Raw genomic sequence first — 13,480 nt, 5'->3', positions numbered from 1 at the left:
AGAGGGGGAGAAGAGAGGAGAGAGAAGAGGAGAGGGGGGGGGGGAAGAGAAGAAAGGAGAGAGAAGAGATGAAAGAGAGGGGGAAGAGAAGAGAGAAGAAAATAGAAGGGGGGGAAGAGGAGAGAGAAGAGAAGAGAGAGTAAGGGAAGAGAAGAGAGGAGATAGAAGAGAGGGGGGGGGAAGAGAGGAGAGAAAGGAAGAGAAAGAGGGAGAGAAGAGAAGAGAGGAGAGAGTAGGGGAAGAGAGGAGATAGAAGAGAAGAGAGGGGGGGGAGAAGAGAGGAGGAGGGGAGAAGAGAGGAGGGGGGGAGAAGAGAGGAGAGAAAGGAAGAGAAAGAGAGAGAGAATGAAGGAGGAGTGAGACAGAAATAAAAAGAGAGGTAGAGAAAAAGTGGAGGGGGGTGAGAGAAAGAGAGAGAGAAAGAAAAAAAGAAAGAAAGAAAGAAAGAAAGAAAGAAAGAAAGAAAGAAAGAAAGAAAAAGAGGGAGAGAGGGAAAACCAAAAAAAAGAAAGAAGCATAAAGAGAAAAGAAAGAGAGAGGGGAAGAGAGAAAGAAAAAGAGATAGAGCAACAGAAACAAAAAGAAGGAACTGAGAGGGAGAGAGAGAGAGAAAGAAAGAGAAAGCGAAAAAGAGGAATATAGAAAAAGGAAAAGAGAGAGAAGAGAAAGGGGAAGAAAGAGATAATAAGTATGTGTATGGGGGGGGGTTGAGAAAAAGACAGATAAAGAAATAGATGGTCAGAATAATAGGAGGAGAGAGAGAGAAATCCAGTGTAAGAGTATAAGGGAGGGACTGGGGTAGGAGATTTAAAGTGGAACTCCAGACATATTCCTATCTTTAGTTTTTCTATATATAGAGAGAGAAGGGTTGGAACCTGAGTCAGATTAGATTAATTTCTGAGTCTCCACTGATTTCTCCTCATTCTTAAAACGAAAGAATACGTTTTGAAGTTCCACTTTAGGAGAAGCCACGTCTGTGGGTGCTGTTGTTTAATAATGCAGTGGTGTTTAATGGTGACATACTGTATAATGGTGCAGTGCTGCAATGCTGTATAATAATGCAGTGGTGTGTAATGGTGCAGTGCTGTATAATTGTGCAGTGATGCTTAATGGTGCAGTGCTGTGCAATAGTGCAGCGGTATATAATAGTGCAGCGGTGTATAATGGTGCAGTGGTAAATAATGGTGCAGTGCTGTATAATGGTGCAGCGGTATATAATGGTGCAGTGCTGTATAATGGTGCAGCGGTATATAATGGTGCAGTGGTGGTGTACACGTGTCAACATCAGATCTACACTGATTGCGGTAATGAACGGGACATTGTCTGTGGGATGTCACAGGGACACTCAGCGGTGTCACACTCTGGCAGGCTCCACCATGATTCCAACCCATTGCTCAATGTCCTATTCACCACAACCCCCCCCCATACATATGACAGCAACCCCATCCTGAGCCTCCTACCATCACTGACATCACATGTCTATAATAGAGATCCTAAAACACACAGCGGCCAATCACAATACAGAATGCATCTTCATCCCCAGCAGACAAGCCAATAAGATGCAAGCTTAGGAGATGGAATGCTTTGTAGGATACCTGTGCTGATGGCTAACAGTCTATTCCCAGCACCTGTGTGGATTTGCAGTCAGCTGTATGTGTGCGCCCACAATGGGGAGCTCTGCACCTGATGGTGTCACACCAGTTATGAGCACAAAGAAAATAAATGACATCTCCACCACTCCTAAGGGAAGTGAATATGAAACTCCCTCACTAAGACCACATGACTTTTTTGCATTAAAGCCTATCTGAACCCCAAACCAAACATTTTATATAATGAAACATAACAGTCCTTAGGTGTCGTGGCTGCATTTATTTTTCTTTTTAGCCTTTTTTCGCCTTATTTTTACCGAGTATTTCTACTAAGTACATACTTCCTGGTCAAGGGTGACAACGCACATTGTACATTGGGAGGGCTCAGAGCAGCGTTGTCACCCTCGGCTCCTCTCCTGATATGGATTCCATAAACCTCCCCCTCTCCTCATCCACTATTATATAAAAGGGTGGGCAGTTCATAGAAGATTGCTGATACAGCTAATAACACTTCGAGATTTCTGATCAGCCAATCACAGTGCAAACCTCCACACATACAGCTCCAGACCTGAGCCTTGCAATCTCCTTGGGGGCTGGATCAAAATATCATGTCTCCTCGTGCTGTTGAAAGATGAATAGAAGCTGCACACCAGAGATCTCTAAGTGAACTTTATTCATTCATCCATGACGTCCTGCCCAAGTATCACCAAGAGTTTACGCACTTCACCAAAACAGCATGTTCACTGGGACGATGAAACGCGTTCCTTGGTTCCAATGTGATCCTCGATCTCTTCCTTCATAGTGTTCTTTATTGAACCATCCATAATATAGCTGCTTCCATGCTGTCCCTGCCTAAGGATCCCCTTGCCTTAACACATTTTACTAAATGCGTTTCACCTTCCCTGTGATCATGCTGTTGTACTGAAACGCATAAAAGTCAAGATGATGCTTGGGCAGGGACACCATGGAAGCAGCTACATTACGGATGGCACAATAAAGAACACTTTGAAGGAAGAGATACCCTAGAACAGGGGTCTCCAAACTTTATGAACAAAGGGCCAGTTTACTGCCCTTCAAACTGTAGGGGGACCGGACTGTGGCCAGTGTGGGAAGAAAATATCCTGGAATCGGTGGAAATAAACAATGCCCCATAATTGGTATTAGGGGGAGGAATAGTGCCCCATCATTGGTGTCAGTGGGAGGAATAGTGCCTCATCATTGGTGTCAGTGGGAGGAATAGTGTCCAGTCATTGGTCTCAGTGGGAGGAATAGTGTCCAATCATTGGTCTCAGTGGGAGGAATAGTGTCCAATCATTGGTCTCAGTGGGAGGAATAGTGTTCAATCATTGGTGTCACTAGGAGGAATAGTGCCTCATCACTGATGTCAGTGGGAGGAATAGTGTCCAATCATTGGTGTCAGTGGGAGGAATAGTGTCTCATCCTTGGTGTCACTGGGAGGAATAGTGCCCCATCATTGGTGGGAGGAATAGTGCCTCATCACTGATGTCAGTGGAAGGAATAGTGTCCCAACATTGCTGTCAGTGGGAGGAATAGTGCCCCATCCTTGGTGTCAGTGGGAGATGTAGTGCCCCGTCCTTGGTGTCAGTGGGAGATGTAGTGCCCCGTCCTTGATGTCAGAGGGAGATATAGTGCCCCGTCCTTGGTGTCAGAGGGAGATGTAGTGCCCCGTCCTTGGTGTCAGTGGGAGATGTAGTGCCCCGTCCTTGATGTCAGAGGGAGATATAGTGCCCCGTCCTTGGTGTCAGAGGGAGATGTAGTGCCCCGTCCTTGGTGTCAGTGGGAGATGTAGTGCCCCGTCCTTGATGTCAGAGGGAGATATAGTGCCCCATCGTTGGTGTCAGTGGAAGGAATAGTGCCCCATCATTGGTGTCAGTGAGAAGAATAGTGCCCCATTGTCAGTGTTAGTGGCAAGCCCCACTGTTGCGGAATAATGCCTCAAGGACCGGATACAAGCAAGCAAAGAGCCACAGTTTAGAGACCACTGCCCTAGAAGAAAGAGATCAAGGATCACCTTGCCTTAACACATTTAACTGAACGCGTTTCACTTTTCCTGTGATAATGTAATTTTTTGCGAAATATGTGAAGGCACAGTGATAGTTTGGAGGGGACATCATGGAAGCACTTACTGTATATTATGGTTGGTTCATTAAAGATGGAAGAGATCTCTGGTGTGCGGCTCCTATTCATCTATATCTTTAAACAGCCAATCACAGTGGTCATGCGATCGGGCCCACATTCCCGCTTCCTGGGCCTAATGGGATACCAGGGCCGGACAGGAGGGGTAAGAATATTGTAGCGATATTCCCGATTGTCTGGAAAGATACAATGTATTTGGCGGTTGTTGAACCACGCCCATTATATTATTACAGCAGGTTCGCGATCGCTCTGATCTGCCCATGTTGGGGCTCCGGGATATACGGTATATATTACAGGTTCGGCTCCACTAGATTGTCAGCTCTTATAGCCAAAGTCCCCTATATCTTAACCCACGGCAAGCCTCAATTAGACATGATCAGAAGAGTGCTAGCTCCTTGTCCTTCATTATACTGACGGGGCGAGTTTTGCTCAACCCATAATAGTCTTATCACCTTTCAATGATTTCTGTCCTCATTCTTCAACAACACCGCACTTAACACACAACACGCCTCTTACATGTCTTATCTAAACCTCGCCGTATGTCCGACCCCAAACACCCAGGAGGTCCTTATATGTACTGACACAGGTTGTCTACCCATAGACTGGGAACCAAAGCATCTCTATACCCCTAGGAAGAGAACAATGGAGAACTGGACAAACATTTCCCACCCAGGGATGTTTTTTTTTTTCCTTTACCAGTGCCTGCCTTTCACAGCTCCTTGGTAAAACCGTATACTGTACAACTGCCACATACTGTCATTGCATTGAGTCTCAAGGAATAGAGATGTAAACCCAATCAGTAAAATCTCATGTAATCAAAAAGCCACCCTCAATCATTTTAATTCTGCACCTTTCATTAAATCAATCCCTGGTGATCCTGCCACCAAGGTCCTTGTGCAGGGCACTCTCTGTTTTTGGGTGACAACACTGTCCCTGTCTCTCAATTGTGCTCCTGCGTTGTCACCCTGATCATTGCTGTTTCAACCTGGTCCACTGTTGTCACCATCGTCAAAATCACTCTGAGAAATGTCCTGCAATCATTGCTGGGGTAAATGTACGCAGGAAGTGGCTGCAAAAAGGATACAGCCTCCCTTTCCTGCATATTACTTTCCTTAGCTAAGCCCCCCCCCCCACTTCAGATTTCTGCTCTCCTGACAGTGGATTTCATACTATGATCATCTGCAGGTCACGAGGCCAGTTTCATCAGATCTGTTTGTGTGTCACTCACAGCCAATCAGCTCCCAGGAGTCACTTTTATCAGTGTTTGAAACTTTCAAGACGAGCTGCGAAGGTCAATGCAGACAGTTCTTATTTCAGACACTTTGACTAGCGGAGAAGCCGGACATCTATGGGGGGTTTTTTACTTTGTGGAAACAATGTTGCAGCTTCTGGCGCTGATGAGTTTAACAGCCCAATCCGCCCACCATAGCAGTGTATATTGGAGAGATTTGTTGAGTCACACATTGATCTGTATACAGGATGATCTCCCTTTACATATCCCCCCCCCCCCCCAGTTCATTAAAAAGCTATGAGTAGTCTCACTCCCATGGCTGCATTCTCCATATTGCAAAATACAAGAATCAAGCAGGGTTCCAGAGGCTCTGCATGGACAGTTGGATAAATGGCTCTATATTTAGGATGTATCCGGTCTATAAACCAGAGGATCAGGATGGACATGTGAATAAATGGCTCTATAATTGGGATGTATATGGTCTATAAAGTAAACCAGAGGCTCTGGGTGGACAGTTGGATAAATTACTCTATATTTAGGATGTATCCGGTCTATAAACCAGAGGCTCTGGATGGACAGTTGGATAAATGGCTCTATATTTAGGATGTATCCAGTCTATAAACCAGAGGCTCTGGATGGACAGTTGGATAAATGGCTCTATATTTAGGATGTATCCAGTCTATAAACCAGAGGCTCTGGATGGACAGTTGGATAAATGGCTCTATATTTAGGATGTATCTGGTCCATAAACCAGAGGCTCTGCATGGACAGTTGGATAAATTGGTGTATCCAGTCTATAAACCAGAGGCTCTGGATGGACAGTTGGATAAATTGCTCTATATTTAGGATGTATCCGGTCTATAAACCAGAGGCTCTGGATGGACAGTTGGATAAATGGCTCTATATTTAGGATGTATCCGGTCTATAAACCAGAGGCTCTGGATGGACAATTGAATAAATGGCTCTATATTTAGGATGTATCCAGTCTATAAAGTAAACCAGAGGCTCTGGATGGACAATTGAATAAATGGCTCTATATTTAGGATGTATCCGGTCTATAAACCAGAGGCTCTGGATGGACAATTGAATAAATGGCTCTATATTTAGGATGTATCCGGTCTATAAACCAGAGGCTCTGGATGGACAATTGAATAAATGGCTCTATATTTAGGATGTATCCAGTCTATAAAGTAAACCAGAGGCTCTGGATGGGAAGTTGGTTAAATAGCTCTATATTTAGCATGTATCCATTCTATAAACCAGAGGCTCTGGATGGACAGTTGGATATATTTCTCTATATTTAGAATGCATCTGGTCTATAAACCAGAGGCTCTGGGTGGCCAGTTGTATCTGAAGGTGGCTCTGGGTGGACAATTGACAACCAAGAAACAATTTGCAAACCTCTGCTTATTGCTTATAAAGGATCACACCTTTTTTTGGATAAGATTAGAAGAGTTGTGAACATCTTCTGCTATAAGAAGTCTATAATAAAATTCAAACATAACAAGATAATAAAGAACACCATCTACAGAACATCTTATTGCAGTCATAGGACATGGAAGAATTGCATTGTGTGCGATGGGGTGGGGGTAGTAGCATGCAGTCCCTGTTAGTTCTGGTGGAGTCAGGGTGATTGTCCCGTAGGCGGCTCAGGTAGCAGAACGCAGTGAGTCATGAACCCCCTTACCTTGGCCTGGCTGGAAGGCGATTTATTACTCTTTACGCTGCTGATCCAATCACATGGCGGGTTGATAGCGTCCGGCATGAGCTGCCTGAGTCCCCGGCTGTTATTATTATTGAAGTTCCCATGTGAGCTTATAAGGGAAGCCCTGGGGCTCATTCTTATCGCCCCCTCTTTGTGGGCGGGCTCCCCATCCCGGGAGAGAGCGATCTTTCGTATAGAGCGTGCGAGAGATGTGTGAGGTCCATGGTTAAACTCCTCATCGTCTGGTGGACCAGTACGGGGGCTGCGACAGTGGAGGGCCCCTTGCAGAGGTGGCGAGCAATGCAGCATGCGGTTATGTAGGTTCTGAGGCTTAGAGAGTCTGTCCATAGGGGCCACACAGTGGCCAGAGGTAGATAAATCAGGACATTTAGGAATGGAGAGTCGTGTTCCAACAGTGAATGGCTGTGGCTTCCTCATCACACCCTGAGACATGATCTGTCCCACCGCCTACCATAGATCAGGAGCGTGTCCTCGTAGAGTCCTGGGAAGAGATCGGCAGAAGATCAGAACATGCTGATTACATACTTCAACACACAGACATCTCTGTCCTCATCACTCCCTTCCCTCCCTCTGGTCTCCTTCTGTCTCCTCTGGTCACTTTCTATCTACTTTAGTCACTCTCTGCCCCCTCTGGTCACTCAGTGTCTCTGCTTGTCACTCTCTGCCCCCCTCTGGTCACTCAGTGTCTCTGCTTGTCACTCTCTGCCCCCCTCTGGTCACTCAATGTCTCTGCTTGTCACTCTTGCCCCCCTCTGGTCACTCAATGTCTCTGCTTGTCACTCTCTGCCCCCCTCTGGTCACTCAGTGTCTCTGCTTGTCACTCTCTGCCCCCCTCTGGTCACTCAATGTCTCTGCTTGTCACTCTCTGCCCCCCTCTGGTCACTCAGTGTCTCTGCTTGTCACTCTCTGCCCCCCTCTGGTCACTCAGTGTCTCTGCTTGTCACTCTCTGCCCCCCTCTGGTCACTCAGTGTCTCTGCTTGTCACTCTCTGCCCCCCTCTGGTCACTCAATGTCTCTGCTTGTCACTCTCTGTCCCCTTTGATCGCTCACTGCCCCCCTCTGGTCACTCTGTCTCATCTGGTCCATTCCTTCTGGTCTGTCCTCTCTCTAGTTACTCCTTGTCCCACCAGTGGTCACTCATTGTCTCCTCTGGTCACTCTGTCTCTGATCACCCGCTATCCCATTCTGGTCACTCTTTTCCCCTCTGGTCACTTACATAATTACATAGTAACTTGTCTCCTTGGGTCACTTTCTGTCTCCCCTGGTCAATCTGTCCTCTCTGGTCACTCTCTGTCCCCCCCCATCTTGGTGACTCTCTGTCCCCTTCTGGCCACTTATCTCCTCGAGCCACGTCTTGCCACCAGTGCACATTCTCTGCCCCTCTGATTACTCTCTGCCCCTCTGATCACTCTTGGCCCCCTCTGGTTACTCTCCATCCCCTCTGGTAACTTTGTGTTCCTTTCCGGATACTCTCTGTCACCTTCTAATCACTCTCGGCCCCCTTTGGTCACTCTCTGCCTTTTATGGTCACTCTCTGTCCCCCTCGGGCCACCCTCTGTCCCCTTTTGGTCACTCTCTTTTCCCCTCTGGACACTTTGTGTTTCTTTCTAGTCACTCTATGTCCCCTCATTTCACTCTCTGCCCCCCATTTCACTCTCTGTCCCCTCATTTCACTCTCTGCCCCCCCCCCCCCATTTCACTCTCTGTCCCCTCATTTCACTCTCTGTCCCCTCATTTCACTCTCTGCCCCCCCCCCATTTCACTCTCTGTCCCCTCATTTCACTCTCTGCCCCCCCCCCATTTCACTCTCTGTCCCCTCATTTCACTCTCTGCCCCCCCCATTTCACTCTCTGTCCCCTCATTTCACTCTATGCCCCCCCTTTTCACTCTCTGTCCCCTCATTTCACTCTCTGCCCCCATTTTCACTCTCTGTCCCCTCATTTCACTCTCTGCTGCCCCCCATTTCACTCTCTGTCCCCTCATTTCACTCTCTGCCCCCCATTTCACTCTCTGTCCCCTCATTTCACTCTCTGCCCCCCCCCCCATTTCACTCTCTGTCCCCTCATTTCCCTCTCTGCCCCCCCCATTTCACTCTCTGCCCCCTCATTTCACTCTCTGTCCCCTCATTTCCCTCTCTGCCCCCCCATTTCACTCTCTGTCCCCTCATTTCACTCTCTGCCCCCCATTTCACTCTCTGTCCCCTCATTTCACTCTCTGCCCCCTCATTTCACTCTCTGCCCCCTCATTTCACTCTCTCTCCTCTCATTTCACCGACCCCCCCATTTCACTCTCTGTCCCCTCATTTCACCCCCCCCCCCCCCAATTTAACTCTCTGGTCCCCTCCTTTCACTCCCCCCATTTCACTCTCTGCCTCCCCCCCCCCCATTTCACTCTCTCTCCTCTCATTTCACTCCCCCCCCCATTTCACTCTCTCTCCTCTCATTTCACCGACCCCCCCATTTCACTCTCTGCCTCCCCCCCCCCATTTCACTCTCTCTCCTCTCATTTCACTCCCCCCCCCCATTTCACTCTCTCTCCTCTCATTTCACCGACCCCCCCATTTCACTCTCTGCCGCCCCCAATTGCCCCCTCTGGTCACTCTGTAGTCACTTTCTGAGTCTTCCCCCCCGCCCCCCTCCCCCGGACACCCACCTTCTTGGCCAGGTCCAGCAGGCACAGCACACAGCCCAGCACTGACTGTCGGAAGCTCTCAGAGGTCAGATAGTCCCACAGACGCTGCAGCAATACGATCACATGAGATCCGGTCCAGCGGAGCCCCTTCCCCAGCTGAGCGGCCGCCCGACTACCGAGAGCCCGGAGGAGGACGGAGCGGAGGAGCAGCAGGGGGGCGGGCATAGTGCGGGGGGAGGGGGGCAACTGGGGGGAGAGGGGCAGATACACAGCGTTAGATACACCCGTCATCTCTATCCTCATCGCTCTATAACACCCGTCATCTCTATCCTCATCTCTCTATAACACCCGTCATCTCTATCCTCATCTCTCTAACACACGTCATCTCTATCCTCATCTCTCTATAACACCCGTCATCTCTATTCTCATCTCTCTATAACACCCGTCATCTCTATCCTCATCTCTCTATAACACCCGTCATCCCGTCATCTCTATCCTCTTCTCCATATAACACCCGCCATCCCTATCCTCATCTCCATATAACACCCGTCATCTCTATCCTCATCCTCATCATTGTATAATACACCCATCATCCTCATCATTGTGTCATTCTCATCCCCATATATAACACCCTTCATCGTCATTATCCCCATATAATACACTCTTCATCATCCTCATCATTGTATAATACACCCATCATCTTCATCCCCATATTATACACCCTTCATCGTCATCCCCATAATATACACCGGTCATCACTATCCTCATCTCCATATAATACACCCATCATCCTCATCATTGTATAATACACCCATCATCATTATCCCCATATTAAACACCCGTCATCATCCTCACCATTGTATAATACACTCACCTTCATCATCCCCACATTATACACCAATAATCATCATCCCCATCCCCATATTATACACCCCTCATCCCCATCCCCATATATTACACCGCCATCTTCATCTTCAACATTGCACTGAATGATGGCATAAATGAAGAGCATTGCAATGAGCAGGTCCATTGTGATATGTTGTATGCTGCAGAGTATCTCATCAGCCAGGCAGATACAGTGAAAGATCTGCAGAACATTGCTCTGTATAATGGCATGTCTGCAGAATATTGCTCCGTATAAAGTGCCATGTCTGCAGAACATTTCTCTGTATAATGGCATATCTGCAGAACATTGCTCCATATAATGGCATAGCTGCAGAACATTGCTCTGTATAATAGCATACCTGCAGAACATTTACCTGTATAATGGCATATGTGCAGAGAATTGCTCTCTGTAGTGGCATATCTGCAGAACATTGCAATGAACAGACTCATTGTGATATACTGTTCCTGCAGAGTATCTCATCAGCAAGGCAGCTAAAGTGATAACTCTGCAGCACATTGCTCTATGTACTGGATAGCTGCAGAAGATTGCCCTTTAAGTCTACAGAACATTACACTGGCTGGCCCTGGCTCCCTACTCTGCTAGCTTCCAGCCCTGGGAAACTACTACCTCTCATGCCCCCCTGGCACCTACCACCCCTCATGCCCCCTGGACACCTACCACCCCTCATGCTCCTTGGGCACCTACCTTCCCTCATGTCCCCTGTGCACCTACCATCTCTCATGCCCCCTGGACACCTACCACCCCTCATGCCCCCTGGGTTCTCACCTGTGTCTGGGTGACTGCCCCTTGTGTGTCCAGCAGCAGCTTCCTGCAATCAGATGTCCCCACAGTCACCTGGCCCTATATATGCCGCTCCCTGGTGCCACATGATGGGGGGACAGCTGGGGGACAGCTGACACTTTAACCCTCTATACTACAGAAGTATTTCCATGTCACGTCTCACTGAGCTAATTAAGGCAGGTGTCTGGACCCCTCTATAGGGGAGTCACAATGTCAATAATACTGAGAGATATACATATATCATACTACAATATTACTGTATAATAATACTGGGAGATCAATAGACAGACATAGATCATAATACAGGGATACTGTATAATAATACTGGGAGATCAATAGACAGACATAGATCATAATACAGGGATACTGTATAATAATACTGGGAGATCAATAGACAGACATAGATCATAATATAAGGATACTGTATAATAATACTGGGAGATCGATAGACACACATAGATCATAATACAAGGTTAATAATATAATAATACTGGGAGATCAATAGACACACCTAGATCATAATACAAGGTTACTATATAATAATACTGGGAGACCAATAGACACACATAGATCATAATACAAAGTTACTGTATAATAATAATTATGGGAGACCAATAGACACACATAGATCATAATACAAGGTTAATAATATAATACTGGGAGATCAATAGACACACATAGATCATAATACAAAGTTACTGTATAATAATAATTATGGGAGACCAATAGACACACATAGATCATAATACAAGGTTAATAATATAATAATACTGGGAGATAGATAAAGGACTATATACTGTACATATAGAAATAAATGCAATGTTACTGTATAATAATACTGGGAGACAGAGATAGATAAAGCACTAGATACATATAGAAATAAATACAATGTTATTGTATAATAATACTGAGAGACAGCAACATATAAAAGACTAGATACACATAGAACAAAATGCAATTACATAACAATACTGGGAGACGGAGTTTGATTAAAGATTAGATACAGAACAATCCTGAATAATATTATTAATAATAGTAATAATAATAATATTAAATACATGTTACATATACTTAAAGAAGGAGTCTGATTGAAGAATAGATACATATAAACTCGGGATTAATAATAATATTAATAACAATAATACATATATATAGAACAAAATACCATGTTACATAATATTAATGAGAGAGGGTTATAGGACTAGAAAGGTACACATAGAATACATGGAAATGGTTACTATATAATAAAACTGGGAGACGGAGTCACATAGATCAATGCAGCAATTAGCGCAGAGATCAAGAAAACTCTCTGCAATGTTTCCTGAAGTTCTCTGTATATCAGAGATGTTTTTATTTGTGCACATTCAATGCTCTGTATATAGAGTCTATGTTACTTTATAATTGGGGTAAAGGATGAGATGAGACTTAGGCTGACCATACACTATACGATTGTCTGACTGTACAATCTCCTTTTGATCTGCCACCAACTATGTAATGCAAGGACCTGCCTGTTTTGATATTAACAACATGGATAGTTTAGGTTTTATCCCATATTAAATCGTTTTGGTAAATCAAAAAGAGATTGTACAGTGATCCAACAATCAGATGGTATAGTGCATGGCCAGCCTGGCATTACCCATGTGTATGTCTACTAGCCCATCAGAGGACATCAAATCACAATTTATAATTCCATACAATTATTTTAATATCCATATTGCCTGGTTGTGTGCTCTTATCGTGCTTATTTTCCCTGATCGTCTGTGAATTTGTCCCATTTTTCTCACTCCTTTATTTCATCTTCTCTATATACAATCCATATTTTTTTCATATATCTTTTATCTTATTCTACAGCCTGTCTAGGTCGGACCCTATTCCCTCCTATATCTATTTTACCTGTCCCCCATTCCCTCCTCTATCTATATTACCTGTCCCCCATTGCCTCCTATATTTATATTACCCGTCCCCATTCCCTCCTTTATCTATATTACCTGTCCCCCATTCCCTCCTTTATCTATATTACCTGTCCCCCATTCCCTCCTATATCTATATTACCTGTCCCCCATTCCCTCCTCTATCTATATTACCTGTCCCCCATTCCCTCCTATATTTATATTACCCGTCCCCATTCCCTCCTATATCTATATTACCTGTCCCCCATTCCCTCCTTTATCTATATTACCTGTCCCCCATTCCCTCCTTTATCTATATTACCTGTCCCCCATTCCCTCCTATATCTATATTACCTGTCCCCCATTCCCTCCTTTATCTATATTACCTGTCCCCCATTCCCTCCTCTATATTACCTGTCCCCCATTGCCTCCTATATTTATATTACCTGTCCCCATTCCCTCCTATATCTATATTACCTGTCCCCCATTCCCTCCTTTATCTATATTACCTGTCCCCCATTCCCTCCTATATCTATATTACCTGTCCCCCATTCCCTCCTATATCTATAT

General features: G+C 45.6%; 1 protein-coding gene across 7 annotated transcripts in view; it reads right to left on the bottom strand.

The window, feature by feature from the left end:
- LOC143986994 (uncharacterized) overlaps window positions 1-11,056 on the bottom strand; it is a 165,728-nt gene extending 154,672 nt beyond the window's left edge. For 6 of the 7 annotated variants that reach the window (XM_077485424.1, XM_077485429.1, XM_077485430.1 and 3 more), the window contains exons 1-3: window positions 11,007-11,052; window positions 9,356-9,580; window positions 6,665-7,184 (exon numbers count right to left, since the gene is read on the bottom strand). In XM_077485424.1, the coding sequence (XP_077341550.1) occupies window positions 6,665-7,135 (471 nt within the window). In that variant the 5' untranslated portion in view covers window positions 7,136-7,184; window positions 9,356-9,580; window positions 11,007-11,052. Of the gene's footprint in view, window positions 1-6,664; window positions 7,185-9,355; window positions 9,581-11,006 lie in introns of all 7 variants that reach the window. The other variant, XM_077485425.1, reaches the window with a different exon arrangement.
- Between the last annotated feature and the right edge of the window lie 2,424 nt (window positions 11,057-13,480).

Source organism: Lithobates pipiens, unplaced genomic scaffold (assembly GCF_037356315.1).
Source record: "Lithobates pipiens isolate NorthernLeopardFrog02 unplaced genomic scaffold, aLitPip1_a1.2 Scaffold_18, whole genome shotgun sequence".
Taxonomy (NCBI): domain Eukaryota; kingdom Metazoa; phylum Chordata; class Amphibia; order Anura; family Ranidae; genus Lithobates; species Lithobates pipiens.
Note: the sequence above shows the minus strand (reverse complement) of the source record. Positions and strands in the feature narration are given on the sequence as shown.